We start from the raw sequence: 21,535 nt of genomic DNA, 5'->3' as shown, positions 1-21,535 counted from the left end.
TGGAGAAAAAAAAAAGGAACTGCATGAGATTGAGAGGCCCACTGAAAAGCATGCTTGTATACTGTCAACCACTCAAAAGGATTCTTCTGAAAATATTTGTTTACAAAGCTGAGAGAGCATAATATCACACATTACATCAGTAAAGAAGCCTCTTTAAGAGAATACACTTCAAAACTACATTCATTGTGCATCAGAAGTCTAGTCCATGATACACAAACTATCCCTGTAGTAATACACTCAGTTTATGTGCATGAAGATATGAAACACACTGAAAGAGGATGTGAATCCTATCGACTCCTGTACCTAACACACACACACAACATTCACACACGCACATATGTAGCGATGCACACGGCTGACCACTCAGGCATGTCACTGCACACACGTCTATGGTGACCTCGTTCATGCTGATTCAAAGCCTCTTATTTTGTGGCTTTAAAAATCATTTTTGAAGTAAAATGCAACTTTAGCAAAAAAGCCAACAACTTTTTGGATGCAGTATATTTTAAACTAAATTGTTTAAGAAAAATTAGGTCAAGCTCTCTGACGGACAACGAAAAGTCAGAATTTTGAGGGTCATCCCATGGTCTATGTTCCATGTTAGCAACAATATGTGATGTTTATTCTTCCGAAAAAGTGAGGGTTAAAATTGGGCATAGCCTGTTTTCCCTTAAAATTGTGCTCGTCGTCCAACCTAGAAAAAGAAAGAAAAGAGTCAGAATCGGTTTAAAGGGGTCAGACGATAGATGATAAAACTAACAACAACACAAGAAATAATATGTTTCCCAGACCCCCTAATAAAAATGACTCTTGTGACTTTGTTTATCTGTATAGCCATCAAAATGTTTACCAAGGGCATGTTCAACTCGAATGTAAACCACAAACGCAAAATTGTCATATAGCAATTGAAAACATGCAGCTCCCGACGAAAATAGATTAGTTAAGAAAATGATAAGATATCAAGAGCCTTTCTTTTATAATTTGGCAGATTACATATTGGTTAAAACAATATATTATTTAAATGTATATCTTTAGGCTGATTTACCACACTTGATCGCAATGACTTTATTAACGGATCGTCCATAATCTTGGTCGATAGAGACGAAAGTGCTCATAAAAGGGAAATTCAAAACTGAATTTTCGCCAGGTTTTTTTTTTTTCAACACGATCAGTGGAAATTTGTATGGTTGATGACATCATCAGCTCACTCATTTGCATATTATCTTTCATCAATTATTGTTCAAAAACCTTTTTTTTTTGGCAACAAATTTGCAAATCTAAAAATGTCATACCTTCCTTACTTTTAAACTTATATTAATCCAATTTTCTCTATTTTGCTTGTTAGATGTGATTCTTTCTTATTCAGATTCACTTTTACCCAGTCGAGACTTACCCCTTTACAAAGCCCACACAAGAATCTCTCTTGAATGTTAACAACACTGCGAATGTGTCAAGAACACTCCCTTTATCTTCAAACAAACAAACAAACAAACAAACAAACAAACAAACTAACTAACTAACTAACTAACAAACAAAGAGAAACAAAACATTTCAGTCGTGCTCCTGCAAGAACTGCGCGTTCTTGCCTTTCAGTAATTAGTTGTTATTTTGTCAACTACACGAGGAATACATGCATGCGTTTGTAGTTGTATTACGACTGCCCATGGCAGCCAAAAAGCGTACGTGCCACGAGGCAGCTTGACTTAGCTTATACTTGTACAACCTAATACATTCCAGGGTTTGGACCTGCGTTTCTGCATAAACAGGCCAATTATTGCATAACCAGTTTTTCCATGTAAAACAACAACAACAACAACAAACTAACAAACAGCGCCAATTTGGCTACATGGACACACCAAACTAACAGTCAGAGCATAGCGCTTCACGGTCAGAGCGTCTTTGCAATGACCTAATCCTATCTCGTTTTGAATGCTGGTACCAGTCTGTTAGCGGAGACTGAAAAACGTTTAGAAAAAAAGGGGTCACTGACACTCACATACTTGACTGCATTGTGGTCGTTGTTGTTATATTTCGTAGTCCAGGACTGGGAAAGTAACGCTGAGGAATGCAAAGTACCCTCGTTTAGTCATACAGTACTCATTACGAAGGTCATTCTGGCCACACCACGTATAATCAACTTGACAAAACTGCAGAATTAAAAAGCCAGTGAGGACGTCAAAATGAAATTGCGTCCCATTTTTTGACATAATATCGACTGTCAATCATGGTCTAGCCGATATAGCATGCATTTAATAAGTTATTTGACGATCCATCTTCAACTGTCATCAATAAAATTGTTATAGCATTGTTTATGGGCACGCCTCACAACTGTAGTCTTGCAGGTTTGAAGTCACTGGCAACTTTTTATTTACTTGCAGGACAACAACAGCTGCTATGGCGGGGCGAACGATGAGGGCGGTTGTCATCGAGGAGCTAGGTAGCGCTCAGACGATGAAGGTCAATCCGTCTGCGCCAGTTCCGCTTCCAGGAGCCAACCAGGTACGACAGTTTCCATTGGCAAACTCCCCATATAAAGCCAGTTATAAACATTTCGTATAACTGTTTCAGAAAACACAGACCTTTCGTTTAAATATGAGACTACGAAGGGCACAAATTTCGCTCCCAGGACACAGGAGCTAAACAGGTACGACAGTTTTCATAAGCAATCTCCCTATAAAGCCAGTAATACAGTAGACATTTCGTAACTCTTTCAGAAACACAGACATCTTCGTTTAACCAAGGAGGAACTACCTCCTTGGTTTAACCATAAGACTGCGCAGAGCCGGCAAAAAAGAGAGAAAATAATAACAATAATAATCCCAGGAGCTAACCAGGTACCTCGGTCACGATCGGCAATCTCCCTATATAGCCAGTAATAAACATGCCGTAACTCTTTCATAAACTCAGACCTTTTGTAAGACGTGCGCAAAATTCGTGTGTGTGTAGGGGGGATGATGGGTAAAGAACAAAAAAAAAAAAAAAAAAACGTCTATCGGCTAATGAAAGTTGTGGTTTAGATCACTTTCTAAGGTGTCTTTTGCATTAAGATGGATTACGATAGAGGCGTCGAAAGTCCTCAAAGAAATGGGAATATCCGAGTCAGTTGTTCCTGCCACCCCACCGATTTATGGCTGGGACTTTGGTGTGTCAAAATCGTATTTTTGTGCACGTTTAGATAAAGTGATATGCAGGTAATTTAACAATAATAACGTCCATATCCTATATAAAAATGGTATTCAACAACAATAATTCATAATAGCTCGGGTGTCGCCACTCTATAAGGCTGCGACGTATAAATGTTTACGACATTGTATACATTTAACGTGGAAATATAATGCCTTCACTGTTATCTTACACACGTAAACATAGATTTGCTTACACTTTCTTGTGTATGTGATATAGGCGACGTAAATTCAGGATAACTAATAGATTATTTTATCGATAAGAACAAACGGAGCGAGCAAGCTCTGAAATTTTGCACCTTTGCTATAGACAAAGACCCGCAACACCTTTATTGTTCAATGGAAGGGAGGGGGATTGGAACGATGATATTTTCGCTGCTCCTACATTTCTGTCGTCTTTTTATACATGTATGTGCAAACCAATAAGGAAAGTGGCATTTTATAGGTTCATATTTCCTTTTAGTGAAATATAGGGGCTGTTCCCCGTCATGTTCGTTTTGTAAACGTTATACCAAATGGAATCTGCAGCTTTTGCATTATGGTATCGTCTTTAACTCACCATTGCTCACGAAGGTGTTAATTTGGGCGGGGGATGCACAAAATTGATACTTTAATGTATAAACATGATGAATGAAATGGATGTCGTGCTTTCATCATTAGGCGTTTTTGAAGGGAAGAGGACATCCTCTTCACACACAGACACAGACAAACACACACACATACACACACACACACACACACACGTTAATCCGTTGAACCACAGAGAGGTGTATAGGGAAAACATAATCATGTCAAGATATCAAACTGTATTCATGTAGACTTTTATGATGTCATTGTTCTAATTTTTTTTGTTATCAAATCGGAACGAACCTCCTCCCCAATAACAAAAAAAAAGGTGCTGATCAAAATGAAAGCCGTAGGAATAAACGAGCTGGACCTTCGGATACGGGCGACGGGATGGCGCTGGTACACGCCGCCGTTTACGCTCGGCATCGACGGAGCTGGGGTGATCGACTCGGTCGGAGAAGGTGTCACAAGTTTAGCGGTATGTTATCATGCGTTAATCATTATCATCATGATCATCATCTGATTTCTCCTTTCTTATTCACCCGGTGATCTGAAAAGATTTGATTTTTTTAATCATGATTTATTGTCCAATACGGAAATTCAGTTTTCACATGTTTGACAATCATACAATATTGACTGGCCTTTAGGGAGATACCAGAAAATATTGCCCATGCAGTATTTTTTTTTTCTGGTATCTCCCTCAAGGCCAGTCAATATCATAATCAATACCTATTCCTTTGGTTAATTAGGAAAATATGTGAATACGGCTATACGCTATGATATAGATCAAGCCACATTTGACTTACTTGTAGATCATCACCAACATTTCGAATAATTGTAAAATTGTTCATCAATATACATCATTCAACTCCAACTTCCAAGATACATGATAGTTGTAACAGGCGAACTTCAAACATCTGAACGTATTTACACTTTGTTTTTTCTTCTGTTTCAATTTGGAAAGTTGTAATAACTGATGGTCACTAGGCCTATGCAGTTATTGAGCACAAATGGACTCGTCATTGTTTGACGCGTAGTGCTGCTGGAAGAGGTTGACCTTATATGAGTTGATTTATTGGCGTTCTTTTGCGGTGTGTGTGTCCCGGATTTGTGAATGTCTCCTTTATGTGATTGACCGGAATGTTTACATGTAAAGTGAATGGCGAAACCCGGATGGAGGGTGATACGCACAAATATCGTCCGCTGACCTCGACGACCGATCAAAATACCAACTACAATTGCCCCGCAAAACTACCTCATATAGGTAATAATACAGAGTATAGACATTGCCTTGTATGATATAACACTTGATATATCCCTGCGGGAGTTATAGTTTCCCGAAACATTGTCTCGAAGGGTGAATATAACACCAAAGGGACCGTCAACTTGGTTATATTATTTTGGTCTACATGGATATACATAATTTCATTCTATAGCTCCATCGGAAGCCATTCAGGTTCTGGAGGTATATTATTTTATACTTGACGTCACGTCGCTGCTCGCAATATAATACGATTTCGATCCTCACTATATTAGTCACGTGGTTGCATAATGACCAATCACCGACCAGTATTTAGGTATAGACCATTTAATCAATATACACACATTGTAAATACTGTATCAACATCCGGATCAACATCTTATGCGACATGATCGCTAGGCTAAGTGAAACTGCTATAATCATCGCACAACCACTTCTAAGGCACTATATAGACCAATTCGGTTTAGATACTGTTTTTATGGTAATTTCTAAATGGGGGCTTCCGATATGCCCAATAAAAGATAATTTATAAGCACTTACATAGCAACGCACCTGGCTCAGTGCATAACTCATTTAAAGTGCTTTTGTTCTTCTTTGGAAGCCCCCTAGGATGGCCGCCATAAGTTACAGTGCTCTGAAGTCGGATTCATCTTTAGCAATCACTATTTTGTGCAGATGCCATACACTCGCAATCTGTTTTGGCATCATGTCGTTTTGCCCATTAAGTCGTGGGATAAAATTTTGTAGTGCGAACTTATTATCAGTGTCCTCCGTAAATTGGCAACTCTGAATTGTGCTGTGCATCCTAACGTTTGCATACGACCAGGTGAAACTGCACAATATCAGAAGAAAATACGATACGTGGCCAATTTGAGAGAAAACTATCACCCTTTGTCTTCCAAAACGTGCTGCCAATTTGACAGTCATTTATTAATGTATATAGAGAATATGGGGCCATTGACAATCCTGCAACAGAAATAGAAAATTATATCACACGAAAATTGGGTTCAAATCACAAAGAAATTACATTTGTCCTTCTCAAACACTAAATATGAATATCCATAAGAATAAATGAATTTAAGATAGAGTAGGTAAAACAACAGAGAGATGGTTTTTGGGACGTCATAGGCTAACAACATACAACAAAGTGAATTTTTTACAATGAAATGACGCTAATTGTATTTATTACGTTATTTTTAATGACATTAACTGTAAACGATATACATAGTTAACTTCAAATACATTTTTAACTACAACAGTATATAGAAGTGTCATCAGAACTGGAGATAAAGATGAAAAATTGCTGGACGTTCGCATGCTTTCACAAAGCAGTATATTGTTCAGATATCACGATGTGATGTGTAGATTAAAGAGTAAATTCCTCCTCTTGTGTTGACAAAATCATGTAATAAAAATCATGTTTGCTTGTTGGTTTTTAAAGAAACATGATGTAACTCAAAGCATCTTTCCTGCTTAGTCACTGCAACTCTACGCTTCGATTATGCGTGTAATACAATAATAATAATAACAATAATAATAATAATAACAATAATAATAATAATAATAATAATAATACGGTCTCATTTACCCAGAGTAGCCTCTTCAGTTGTTCCACTGCTCTACCAGAGGGCCCTGCCATTATTATTACCCTAGCGTTGCCAGGTACCCATTTATACACCTGGGTCGAGAGGGACGTGGTGGGTAAAACATCTTGTCCAAGGACGCAAGCACTGGGCGGGACTCGAACTCGGGTCCTCCGATCAGGAGTCGAGAGTCTTATCCACTATGCCACTGTGCCCCCACACTTTATTGTTTTCCATTTTTGTTTTCCTTTATAATTCCTGAAATGGGGGGAATCGAGTGTACAGGGCCCCATTTCATAAGAGATGTTAGGATAGCAACTCTTGCTGGAATGACAACTTCCAATACCAACAACAAATCAGGAAGCTGGATTCTTGTTGTTGTCATGACAATTGACATTCCAGCAAGAGTTGTTATCATACCAACTTTTAATGAAATGGCATGAATGGGTCCCAGATCTGTGTGCAGGTCAATCTATGAGACTTGTAAGAGAAACGAAAGTATCATCTCATCTGATTTGCATTTTAAGGACGTGACTTTTATCCCTGTTTGTGGGTTTAAAAATGTGAAACTGTTATTTCAAGTACGTCAATGACGACATTAATACGATTATTGTTCCGTTTTCAATTCAATAGTTAATTCATCCCCCTAAAAAAATGTTACAAAGCGGTACATGTGTCAATTCGACTTCATATTTGTATTGTTCGTATTATTTGCCTTATACTTTTACATACTCTCTCTCTATATATAATTCTGCTAAACGAACATAATATTCATAACAGCCCAGAAGAGGGAAAAAAATCGGTGGTCATCCCACAAGACCGACATCCAAGAGTCATACAGCCCATGAGTTCGACACTAGGTAAAAACAGCCCAAGAGTTTGACAGATACAACACGGCGCTTAATGTGTCGGTCTCGTGGGCCTAGTGATTGTTATCTTAGTGTCGAACTAATGGGATGTATGACTCGCGAGCTGTATAACTCATGGGTTGTTATGACTAGTTAGCTATATGACGTGATATGTATGACTCGTGGGGCGTATGACTCGTTGATGTCGGTCTCGTGACGTGCACCAAAAAATAAATAAATAAATAAATAAAAATCAGTCCTTGCTCATAGACAATGCTTGAAAGCTGCATGCAGACACTACTCGTATAAGCCGAAGCTATTACACGCAATGTTGTGATGATCATTCAAAATGAGGAGATAAAGATCCATAATGATGTTTATTAAATTCACATGATCGTACAGGGACGCACGAGATCTACTGGTAATCATTATAAAAGCGTGTATCATATTACTGCCTGTTATTCTATGTGTAATAATTTTGTGGGTCGGGGCGTTCGATCTCTGTGGGTTTTATGCGGTTAAGCCTCGTTATTCAATTTTGTAACTTTTGTATTTCTAATTTGTTTTTGTAGTATTTCGACTGTTTTATGTTGTGATCGTTAAGCAATATTGTTTCATTTTCTTCTTTTTTGTTGGGAACTACCCTGCCAAGACCCGTGGCGTTGGAACAATTCATACAATATAATGATTTATGACATATTGCCAAAATTTTGTTATACTCTGTATTGAACACGGAATGCAGAAATAAAGTGAATTGAACTAGTAGGCCTAGTGGAGGAATTGATGACGTCACATCCTTGAGAATTCTTGACTTTTCTCAAATTCCTTTAATGTGGAAATTAAAAAAAAAGACAAATATGTATCCTTCAAATCAATGTCTTATTACACTTGTTACACGTTGTTGTGTTGCGATAACTTAGCTTAGTACCTTCATTGGCAATGTTAGTCGTTACTTTATTATCTTTGTACTACAGACTTCGCTTATGTGATGTTTTGTGCACTAACCAATGGTAGGGCCCTTCAGTCAACGAGAAACTACACTGCAAAAATTTCGGTGTTAAATAGTGAACACCGAGCTGGTGTTAAATTTTCGGTGCTCATTTATGGTGTTAAATTACCACCTCCGGGTGTCATTTCCAAGTTTTAAACTGTTTTTTGAAGAGTTTCTTAGCAACTGCACTTCTTGTTGATTCTTAATTTAAACAAGACGATCAAGAATTTTACATTAAAATACTAGATTTTTGAAAAAATGTGAAAATAAATTTACACCAAAGTAACACCAGCTGGTGTGGTCTCTTATTGAAGCTGGACGGGTGTTAAACCATTGATATTAAAACCAACAAATATCAAATCAACACCATGTGGTGTCATTTTTTATTTAACACCAGTACAGTGTCAAAATAACACCAGGTACAGTGTCAAATTAACACCACGAAGTGTCAGGTGAACACTTTTCAACACCATCACAGTGCATTTCAAACACCTGTGGGTGTGGTCCTCTATTGAAGTTTGATCGGTGTTAGATTTAACACCCGTGGTGTTAAATCTAACACCGATGTTTTTACAGTGTATTAAAAGAGTCACGTGCTTTCACAGATATTGATCTCAACCACATCCATCACAGCATGTAGTACATTAAAGGGACATTCCAGACGATTTTCATAATGTCACATCATGTAATACATAAATCGACAACTCCATGTATAGATTTGTGGAATTTATTGTGGTTCTTGAGCAGAAAAACAATACTTTGAAAAGCCTTAAAACAAATTACACTGAACAAGGATGATGACATAAGAGGTTTACATATTTCAGAAATGTAGCAGTGTAATTCCATTACAATACCGCTTGCTTGCGAGTTCACCTGTTTATGATATATGCATGCCTTCTTCTTTTGTTCTGCTTCCTTGAGCCCCGACTCATGCATTCTTATGGTGGCTCTGCCATGTCATCATCCTTGTTTATTGCAATTTGTTCTAGATTTAAAAAATATATATATTCTTATTCTTCATCCTAATTATCACAAATTCCGAAACTCTGTCCTCAGTACAGCTAATTAATAGTTGTTCAAATGTAAAAATCTGAATATCATCCGGAGGTCTCCTTTAAACAAACGAGTTTATGACGTCATTGTCTCACGAGTTTCCCTAATCAGTGGCGGATCCAGAGGGGGCGCACCGGGCGCACGCCCCTCTTTATTTTTTGTTAAAACAAAAGAAATTAAAAAAAATGGGAGGGGGGCACCTGCGCCCCCTTTTAGTTTGTAAAGGCGCTTCCCCTGTACGGAATTCCTGGACCCGCCCCTGCTATTCGACATACCACTCTGCCTTTAAGTGTTATTTATTACTGGCCTTTAAGTTCACATTTATAGCAATGATAGCGAGAAAAGTAGAACTTGTGACCTTGACGATGTCCTTATGACCTATAAAGATGATAACTTTTGTGGGGATGGGTTTTGCATCATAAAGTTGTTAGGTGATCGGAGAAAAACCAAGCTGTTTTTGATATTTACGTACACATACCAATAGGAGATTCGTGAGGCGTCGAATTGTCACTTCATATGAGAATTTCTTTAGAGTTCTGTGATTCGTCATTGTGTACGAACCAGCGAAAGATCACTTGTGACGTCATAACGACGTCACCTCATTATGGTGATGAACATGAATAGATGAGACCGATTTTGATAGAATTAAAGAGTGAGATTCGTGAGACGCTGACATCGTCACTTCATGTGAGAATATATTTGAAGTTCTGTGGTTTGTCATTGTGTACGAACCAGCGAAAAATAATTTGTGACGTCATAACGACGTCACCTCTTTATGGAGATAAACATGAATAGATGACCCGATTTTAAAAGAATTAAAGACTTCAATAACTTTCTTTCTGTCTACAATCTTTTTGTTATTGTTGTTGCTGAGAAAACGTTTAATCCCCCTTTTCATTGGCTTTTCTGTTTTAATTAAAGTGAATTTTTAATATGGGTATTCAATTTGCCTCTGACAATATTGCACACAGCCGGGCGACAGGGTGTACGTCTTTCAGCCAATCACAGGCACGTACGCCGAATATTGCCTGGCAGACGAGAGCCGAGTCTTCAAGCTACATGACAAGCTAACCTTTGAGGAGGGTGCTGTTATGCCAAACCCCTACATGTGCAGTATCAGGGCTCTTACGAGGTAAAGAATTTTATCTTTTTAATATCTTTCTTTTAATCATGATTTTACTGCATTGTTCGGGTTTCATAATAAGGTGGGGTAAAAAGGGGGATTCTTTTAACATTATTTGAGCCTTTCTGTGCTCTTATTTGTTTGTTCCTGTATCAGAATTTGCAGAAGCCTCTCAGTTGCTGAATGCCTAATAGATTCTGAAAATGGAGGCACATTAAAGATTTAAGATCCTATTTCTAAAATTAGCTATACTTTTCGTTTTTGAAAATGGGAGTGGTTTGCAGTGACAAGCAGTACTTCATAGGGGAGATATTAGGTCGTTTCTCAGTTTGTTTCAGTAGTCCTCATGTGTGACTATATCATTTCCTAATAATAGCCATGCTACCTGTATAAATTTCATTGTGTGCGTTATCTGTAAACAGTATATCACAACCAATTGTCATGTGATATTCACTCCATTTTTTCCCCTCTGCACTATGACTGGAACTAGTAGTATTCTAATGGTTCAGCTTATTACATGCGCATGGTATAGCAACGATCACTTTTTATTTTGGAAGACGTGGTAAGAATGCTAAACACCATGAACTATTAGGGTCACCAAACACTGTAGTAGAAGCATGAAAATGGCAAGGACGAAATGAAGTTTTAGGTTTAGGATTTTGCTGCAGATATTATCCTCACGGTCTTGGCATTAAATTGGCAACTCTGAATTTTGCTGGTCTCCTCAGAGGCAGATTCGATTGAACCGACCTAAAATATATAGTATGGTTTTCTTTACATCTGAACAAAATCATGAAAAAAAAAATAGTCTAAACTGATACATGAGACAGAATTTTAGCTTTAATCTCTTTATATAAGAATATATTGCCAATGTGAAGGTCACTTTACCGGATTTGCACCGTAATCATTGCGAGGAACGTAAGAAGGAGACGGAAGGCGGAAGAGAGATTATTTGCGTCAGCGCAAACATTATTGACAAACGATATTGAATTCAGTGGCTCGTAAACTTCGCAAATACCAGTACATCGAGGAAACGCATACCCAATTATGCGGTATTGATAGCAGTATCAAATGTTATCACGCTATTTATTATATACGCCTGGTTTTTGTATGATTTTATTTTCATCCTTTCTCTTTAAAAATTTACCATGTGCTTCGTTTATAGAGCTAACTTCAAAAAGGGAGAAACCGTTCTCGTGCAAGGCGCTAGTGGCGGGGTAAGTGGCTTTTATTTCATTTCATTATTTTTTATAGTTTTTGCGTTGTAACTGGCATGAAAAATGATAGGCCTATATTACTTGTGAATTCATACCACGCACCTAATAACACGAGCGGCACCCAGGCCTATTATATACAGAATGTCAAAAAAAAAGAATATAACTGGATTTTCGCATTGATAACTTCCGATATGATTTAACTATCTAAATGGTCTAAACTTCGGGGTCTTAAAATGTAACATCTTAGCTATATTTTGCAGAAAACCCCATTCAGTTTGGTCAAGCGATCACAGAGAAATGTGGATTGTTGTGAAGCATGTCATGGGTCTGATTCTTCCAAGTTTAGCACTTGGATGCTCTTGGAACTGCATAATGTGTGCAGTGTGTGTGTGGGGGGGGGGGGGGGAATGACAGAACTTGGAGGGAAGGGATTCCTGACATGCTCTACAAAACTCATTTCTCTTTTATCACTAAAGCAAATCGGATGGGGTTTCTGCAATATGCATTTGGATTGATTCTCTATTTTTAAAGTTATCATTGCGGAGGCTCCCGTTGTATTTTTTTTTTTTTTGGGGGGGGGGGCATACGGTACAGAACAAAAACACTCGGGGACGCATTATCATTGTACTCTCTTAAAAAAATCGAGTGAAAATATTCACTCTTAAATGAGTGAATACAAAAAAGAGTGAATTTAGAGTGAAATTGGAGTGAATTTTGAGTGAAAATGTTCATTTTCACTCATTTTGGAGTGACCTCAGGGATCACTCGAAGATTTAGGAGTGATCCCTGAGGTCACTCCAAAACGAGTGAAAATGAACATTTTCACTCAAAATTCACTCCAATTTCACTCTAAATTCACTCCTTTTTGTATTCACTCCTTTAAGAGTGAATATTTTCACTCGATTTTTTTTAGAGAGTAGTGTTCTAGGCTTTTGGCCTACTTTCATTATTTTGATCTGATTTGATTCGATTCGATTCGACGTTGCTTCCTTCGAACACTGTGATGTGCACACTAAAATGTTATGATAAAAGAGAGCAACTTATTAAAGAAACAATGATAGATACTGAAAGAAAGAGGCTATCCATACAGAGAGGAGAAGATGTGCTAGATTTGCTACAGACAGATATTGGCTGACCCTGCTTTGAATATAATTCCACATGCAGTTCATTTTCAAGTTGGCTTTAATCTCTTTAATTCTTCAATTCCTTCATTTATTCATTACGATAAAAGAGCTTCAATATCTGATACGGGGAGACTGAAATTGTTGAAATTCACCACGATGCTTCGCTTAGGGTGAGAAGGCGTAAGGCGACTTAATAACTCTTTTTCATGGTGTCACGCTGTCCCGAAATTAACACAAGGTGACAATACGAATATCAAGTTCTGAAGTATAGCAATGGTATAGTTTTGGTTGATTAATGGGGTTTAAGGTTGCCAACTTTTTTTGTGAGATAATGAGCAACTTCTCATGAAATATGAAAGAGCATACAATTCTATAAGGAGATCAAAGTTTATTTGATGAAAATTGGTTTTGAAATGACTGAGATATCCTAAAACAAAGAGGTTCTAATAAGAGATGGGACCCACCTTTTATTAGGACCACTTTCTTTTGCTATGATTTTTGATATCTCAGTCATTTCATACCCAATTTTCATCAATGAAACTTTGAATTCCTCTTAGAATTGTATGCGCTTTAATATTTTGTAAGTGGTTTCTAACTAATCTCGCAAAAAGTAAAAATCTGAATCCCCATCTCAGCCAAAATATACCATCCCTTTAATTGGCCCCTGAATCCCCATGTCAACCAAAACTTGTATACCATTCCTTTAAATTGACCCGAACATGGTTAAAAGCCAATCAACAGCCAAAGCAGGTACAATGCTTACACAATGTCACACGAAAGGCACCCGGACCACGCACGAAGGGTACACGAAGATGTGAATCCTTATAAAGAAGATAAACTTGAAGGAGAACGATGCCAATACACGAATACGAATGTTTGTGCGATCAGAGCCGAATTTGAATATTTCCTTTTATATCTCGTGTCTATCTTTGCTCATTATTTTTGGACAGTGTGACGCCAGCGTTTAGAGAGAAGGCTGAAGTCCGGCAAATACGCCAAAATAAATATGTTAAAGCCTTCATCATGGCAGAAAATTGTTTCTTGCTTCTCATTTTGACCAAGGCGCCTTGCCATGTTTCAACAAGTAGCAATATCCGTGTTTTTATACCTTTCACTGACATTATCTTCTAGTAAAACGCTGCTTCCCCCTTTTTCTTCCCTCCCTCGTCAACCCCCCCCCCCCCCCCCCCAACTCATTAATATTTACTGCCCCTTTACAGTTCGGCTTGGCAGCTGTTCAGCTGGCCCGTGGTCTGGGCGCGTCGAAGGTAGTCGGGTCCGCTGGCAGCGAGAAAGGACGGAAGCTGGTGAAGGAGATGGGTGCCGATGTCGTGCTCGATTACAAAAGTCTAACCTTCAAACAGCAACTCCGGGTAAAGAGTTTCATTAAGTTGAAGTTTACGACATTTTAACACTAACTTGGTGCAGGTGGCAATTCGCCTCGCGTTCCAGGTTGACTTGGGAAAAGCGACTGTGCCGAAAATTCGCAAACTCGACCATCGTATTGGACTTAGACACCACAAAAAATCGCAAAATCACGGAATTAATCATGATAATAATAATGATAATAATAATAATAATAATAATAATAATAATAATAATAATAATAATAATAATAATGATAATAATAATAATAATAATAACAATTGCATTTATATGTCGCTTTATACTGATGTTTCTAATTAAAGATTTTCAATTTTTCTAAAAAACAGTAAAAGGGTTATTGGTCACCTGTACAAGTTAGAGTAGATGATGACGTCACTATGGCCCCGCAAGTCTCCCTTGCATCTGGATCTTCACCTAATTTCTTTTTGACCTGAATTTTTTTTTTAAAGAAGATAATCTTCAGATTAACCTCTCTCACACTTTGAAAAAATTAGCATTTTTTAGTTGGAATTTGGTTAAAGTTGTATGTAATGTATCTCAAACATTTTCCTGCTCTGACTGTCTGTCTGTCTGACTGTCTCAATCTCAATCTCTCTTCTCCAGGACACGTTTGGACCTAAGGGTGTGGACGTCATCATCGAGACGAACGTTGACGTGAATTTCGAGCTGGACATGGAGCTGGCTGCTAGGATGGGCCGTATCGTGGTACGTGTCCGTTCTCAAAACCCATCCGGTGGATTGCAGATATTTATTAGCTATCATTTACATTGTGTGTCAGTTTAACTCCTACTGACATAACGCTATTGTTTATTAAATTGTATTGTAGTGCGGGTTACGCCGGACTTGTGTACTTATGCAATACAACACTTTCGGCGAAAGTTTCCCCTGATTGAACTAGTCTGCAAACGAAAACCAACATTTTATCAGATAAATTTATTATCTCCCTTGTATTTCTGGATGCCCACGAAGTTTCACAGAACAGTCCTTTCAAATGCCAAGATTAAGACATGACGGGATGTTAACATGAAGGGATGAATGAAGTATCCATGGATGGATTGATAAATATGTATAATAATACATGGATGACGGGATGTGTAAAAGAGAATGACGAGAGCCACTTTGAAAACACGAAAAAGAAATTAATGAAATGGACGTCGACGTCTCTTTTTGAGACTTAATCTGTTCTTAGTATTGTTGTTTTTGCCCTTTCATGGCAACATCAGCGGTTTGGGTTACCATAAAGCATTTCATTCCAAACGTCGAGTATATTTGTGGAAAATCATCGGAATTTAAATAGAAGGTCCTACAAGATTTAACTTCATGTCTTGCGACGAATGACTATGTGACATGTTTGGAAACATTTCTTTTTAACAGAGACTGATGTATATTTCCCAAACTAGGTAGAGTTCACACTTGCCCTATAATTACTGTTTTGTTTTTATGATTGTCTTCTCTGAGTACAGGTTCTGGGAAAACGCGGGCAGACTCTATGCACGCCGCAGAATTTGGTGTACAAGGAGACAACTGTAATGGGGTGCGCTCTTTTCTTTTGTGATGCGGTGAGTTTCTTTTCTTATCAACAAAAGGGGCGGCGGAGCCACCACCACCCCCCCCCCCCCCACACACACACTTTAACACAAAACAACGTTAACAATGGTAACAACAAAAGTGATGATAATGATGCCATGGTATAGTGATATATGAACTCATATTAGTCGTATCTAAAGTAAAACTGAATTTAATGATTACATAGAGAATTATTCCTTATTTCCTTTTCAAAAATGCATTTAGAGAGAAGAACAAGAGATGTCAGTCGCACCTATTCATTCTTACTTTGTATTCACGCAGTCATCTTGACACTCTGAAGGGGAAAGTGTAATTGCTATTGCCTTAACTGTTGACAGAGAATGCCATTATTTTCACGCAGGCCTATATCTATACGCTATGATAGGATAATATTGGGAGGAGATATCATTGCAAATGCGACTGTAAGCGATATTACTGTCTTGACGTGCACAGTGAGACCACGAAATCCTATGACTTTATTTTTTTTCCGTTTTTTTTTAATGTTCAATTTCAATGAAATATCAACTGCTCTGTATCTGTCTTAGATATTTCGGATAATAATGATAATAATAATGATAATGATAATAAGTTTTTCTATAGCGCATTTCAGACTTGAAAAGAATTTCACAAAAAAAAGATAACATGAAAAATACCCAAGTAAATTACAAATACAAATAAAGACATATAAACCGTAGATAATAATTTTACACAATTATACCCTTAACATCTCAAAGTCGGTAATGCATCTGACATGATTCTTATGAATAAATTCAAATCTGCTAAACATAATATACTATTTTATACCTATGGGTTTTGAGTCATGAATAAGGAGGTATTTATACTTCCCTTACAAAATGTTTCTGGATGTAATTCGTTTTCTTTTTATATACTCAGGCTAACTAGAAGCCCCTAATCGTACCCCCCCCCACTGCCAATCTTTTAGTTGTTGTTTAACAGCTTTTAATAATATCAAATGGTCTATATATATACTGTTCAGGGATTGGTCATAATGTAGTCGCGTGACTAATGCAGCGAGGATCAGAATTGTTATATTGTCTGTTGTGACGTCACGTCAGGTCATTAAATTCCAAAATTTACCGGCTGCCGACAGGACCAGAATGAAATGATGAATATTTATGTAAAATCATGAATTATATTACGTGCTAGTGCCTCTTCTTGCAATATAACGCTTGTCAGCGGTCAGCGGAAAGATATCTTTTCTTTTTTTTTTCTAGATGCGATTGAATTATGATCTCTTGGGAAAAATATAACTTCCGTGGGGGTGCCAATTACTAGTATACTACACCTCTTAACAAGCAATATCTGTATTATATTACCGGGCATAGTAACTTGAATTACTTTATGTCTTTTTATTTCATATTTTGCGTTTCGTGCTAACAACGACTTGAATTGCGTGACAGGAGCAAAACTGCCACACTTTGTTTACGTGTTATGATAGCCTGCATTTTCAATGGTACTATCAAATTTAATGACAGCACCCCAAGTATTGATATACATTAGGGTGAGCTATTACGAAAGAGTTGAAGTTTATGATTGCCATTGGTGCCTACCAAGAAATAGAACCGGCCATCCGGGGGAAGAGAGTACTGAACATGTGACTATACTGTATCACTCTCGTGCACACATCGACCCAGAGGAGAATTTTTCACGTGTAGGAAACAGTACAAGACCAATACAAACACCCCCCCCCCCAAAAAAAAAAAGGAAAAAAAAAAAGAAATACAACGGGACCCTCCGCAATGATAACTTTAGAAATACATTCTAGTGAATCAATCCAAATACAATTTCAGGGAATGAAACTATTACTTAATACCCACGTCTTGCAGTAATCCCCATCCGATTTGCTTCCGTATAGTCAAAGAGAAATTAGGATTTTTGTAGAGCATGTCAGGAATTCCTTCCCTCCAAGTTCTGTCTATTGTGTTTACACATTGATTAATATGCAGTTCCAAGAGTATCCAAGTGCTAAACTTGGAAGAATCAGACTCATGACATGCTTTTACAACGATCCACATTTCTCTGTGGCCGCTTAACCAATTGAGTGGGGTTTTCTGCAAAATAGAGCTAAGATGTTGTTTTTAAGACCCTGAAGTAGCATTTAGACGGTTCAATCATATTTGGTGTTATCAATGTAAAAATATGATTGTATCTTTTTTTTTTTGGGGGGGGAGGGACATACTTTATGATTATAGCCCTTGTACATAATAATCTAAACTGGTCAAATCTTACAATCTACATTACATTACAAAGAAACTCAAATCTTTCAAATCTTCTCTGAATCCTACACTTTGCTATACGCACTCAAAGCGACAAAATACGAGACTTAATAATAAAACGTTTTACAGAACTATCAAATCGTGGTATTTTCACGAAAAGGGGACACCTGTTGCAACCGCAAAATGCAACTTTAAGTAATGCTCATAATGATGTTGTCAGCTTGAGTCTTCGTTGTATACAAATCTTCGCAACATTTCCTCTTCCATTTTGATTTTAAGTCAAGACGAAAAGATGAATCCTGAATTCGTCTTGCTAACTCCTTAGCATAGCGAGAACTATATATAGGAAGAAACGATATAGCATCGCCTTTTTGAGTTTGCGTACGTTGTTGGGACCATTATGACAATGCAAATGTGTACTGCATAAATTTGGTGAAAACATGCGTGCACGTGAATTGTAAATCTCATAAACTGTCTATATTTTAATTCTGATTTTGATGAAACCTCCACAAACCCGTCTTGACTTTACCCTATCAATTGAGGTCAATGCTTGATTATGGGATGGAATTGCATTTGAACTTTAGACGTTTGGTTTTACTGCCATTATTATTATCGTTATTATTATTATTATTATTATTATTATTATTATTATTGTTATTATTACTGATTATGTTATTATCATTATCATCATCATCATCATTACTACTATTACTATCATTATCAATAGTATTATCATTATCATTATTATTATCATCATCATCATCATTACTACTATTACTATCATTATCAATAGTATTATTATTATTATTATTATTATTATTATTATTATTATTATTATTATTATTATCATTATTGTTATTATAACTCCTACCATTATTATTTTTTTTTTCCCGCAGGAGACAAGGAAACGCATGAATGAAACCATATACCGTGGTGTCGACGAGGGCTGGCTGAAGCCATACGTCGGGACAAAATTTAAGCTGGAAGAAGTGAGCGATAGTCATCTGCACGTGGAGAACCGCCGAGGCGCCAGCGGCAAGATCATCCTGCTGGTGGAATAATGAGGGACACTTTCCGACTCCCCTGAACTGTTAACAATGACCAAAAAGAAAACAACTGCAACAGCAACAACAACAACAACAAAATACCGTCGGTTCCGAAAGAGAGACAGAAACAAAATCAAGAGTGGATGTGGGCTAGTACCAGACTTTATAATATGGAGGCGACGCTTCTATTGGGAAGATGATGGTGGCAACTCTTCGTGAATGTTCGTAATCGTAATGAATGCAAACAATATTATCAAGTTTGGGTTCTAAAGAATTTCAGTGGGATGTCTAATATTCCTCTTTAAGTCATGCTCGCTCTTTTTTCGAGGCGAAATGAGGAGACCAAGAAAAAGTTTCACATTGCATTTCATTATAAACTTCAGCTTGTTCACAAACTGTATTTCAACACAAAATTTTAAACGAAATACCAAAAAAAAAAAACAACAACAACAACCCACACAATTTAGGGGAGAATTCAAAATTATAAACATGTAATTCTGTTCTCCTCGTGAATGCGCAAATCGGAATGAAAAGAAAATCGGGTCCTTATAAAACCTTGGTATTTTTCCAGAATGGACTAAATACAAGATATAGTGTACCTTTGACATTGGAGAGACTATCACCACTCATCAACTTGCGTTTACAACTACACATGTATACATTTATAATCAGTTTTAAAGCACTGTAGCTTTAAGTGGGTTTCTCATATGTACGTTTTTGGCATGGGGACTAACTAGGTGGCGACCTGGGGGGCGTTTCATCAACCAGTTCGTCGGAGTTTTCACCGACGAATTTGCTATCAGCCAATCAGACCAAGAATTTCATTAGCTTTTAACAGTTGTCAGTGTAAATCCTTGCGTCTGATTGGCTGATAGCAAATTCGTCGGTGAAAACCCCCGACGAACTCGTTGATGAAATGCCCCCCTGGTGATGACTTGAGTCTCCGCGACGTCTCGTGGAGACTAGCCGGATCTTTGTGGAGTCGCGGGACAATCGAACATTTCGACTCTTCGGAGACTTTTTCCCCGTCAGTTTGGAAGAGCGCAGACAGCAGAATTACTGGTTGCAGAAAAGCAGCCATCCAATGGGCTTGCACAGTGTATATCATTATGAAATGGGTTAGGCAATTCTTGCAATCTGATTGGTCAATTGCTAATTACTCACTTCTCACTAACTGCACGCATGTTTTCACTTCAGTGTTGTCACTTTCCATATCATGCGTCCAGTAATCACCGTAGGCATGATTTTTCCATACATCTGCTAATTAAGAGACGCATCTCTACGCATCCCGTAAACTACAGTCAGCACACAGTTTAGCCAATTTTTTTTCCGGAATTTTCGACCCATTTTATGAAACAGATAACTCACAGGTTGGTTTGTTGGTTTGTTCTGGTTCCTGTTGTTGTTGCTTTTTGCGTGGGTTGGCAGAAATTGTGTACACTCAGTACCTTTGAATTATCCGAGCAATTGTTAAAACAATTCAGAGATACTCACTTTAGGCGTTTTCACATCAGCCCGATGTTTCGAAATAGCGCGCTATTTTCTGACTTAGGAAATTAACCCGATCACGAAATAGTGCGCTATTTGATAATGTGAACACAAATTGGCGCGCTAATTGTATCGCTCTGATCGAGAAAATTTCTCGAGTCCAACTCGGGAAATTTCTGAAAAAGCGGGAGAGTAGCGCGCTATTTGATAATGTGAAAACGACTCGATCGAGAAATTAGCGCGATGCATCCCATCATGCCTAGCGTGTGTGACCCGATCGATCGAGGCAAACTGCACACAAATCATGAGGAATTTTTGAAAGTGAACACATTACTGATGCTGTTTGCACATGCTCAGCTGTCGAATTAGCTCGAAAAAATTTCGGGCTAATTCTCTTCTGGCTGATGTGATTAAGAAATGAAATAGCGCGCTAATTCGCAATCGCGAAAAATATCTCGAGCTTGGATTTTTATCGGGCTGATGTAAAAACGCCTATGAGTATGGCCTGCGTTTGTGCATTTTTGCTTACAACTAGAAAGGCATGTTTTGAATATGACGTCTGAATTCCTACCCTATACTACAGTTTGTATTAGGCAATATGTAATGAATTGATAAATATATAATGAGTGTTGGACGGCAGCTGATTTTTTTTTTCTTCCATTTTTTAAGACAATACCTATCATAATATGGGGCATAAACCACATTTTGTTTAATGTCTCCCTGATATAATGTATAAGATACATACATGCAATGGAGAAAAGACACGGGAATGTGTGAATTAGAAATTGCGCCAAGTTTATGAAATAACGATCAAGAACATTCGACTGCATGTCGGGGCACTAATCTGACATATCAAGCTGTCA

The 21,535-nt window shown here is 37.7% G+C and overlaps 1 protein-coding gene across 1 annotated transcript; it reads left to right on the top strand.

The window, feature by feature from the left end:
- The first annotated feature begins 2,394 nt into the window (after positions 1 to 2,394).
- LOC139713467 (quinone oxidoreductase-like) lies at positions 2,395 to 19,199 on the top strand. Its single transcript, XM_071625194.1, has 8 exons — positions 2,395 to 2,499; positions 4,078 to 4,227; positions 10,457 to 10,617; positions 11,774 to 11,825; positions 14,170 to 14,322; positions 14,939 to 15,040; positions 15,799 to 15,894; positions 19,035 to 19,199. Exons 1-8 carry the CDS (start codon positions 2,395 to 2,397, stop codon positions 19,197 to 19,199), a joined length of 984 nt encoding a protein of 327 aa, XP_071481295.1.
- Positions 19,200 to 21,535: the final 2,336 nt, after the last annotated feature.

Source organism: Diadema antillarum, unplaced genomic scaffold (genome assembly GCF_040938485.1).
Source record: "Diadema antillarum isolate AM-2024a unplaced genomic scaffold, OU_Dant_1.0 seq00001979_RagTag, whole genome shotgun sequence".
NCBI lineage: Eukaryota > Metazoa > Echinodermata > Echinoidea > Diadematoida > Diadematidae > Diadema > Diadema antillarum.
The sequence above is the reverse complement of the archived record's forward strand: the minus strand, read 5'-3'. Positions and strand labels throughout refer to the sequence as shown.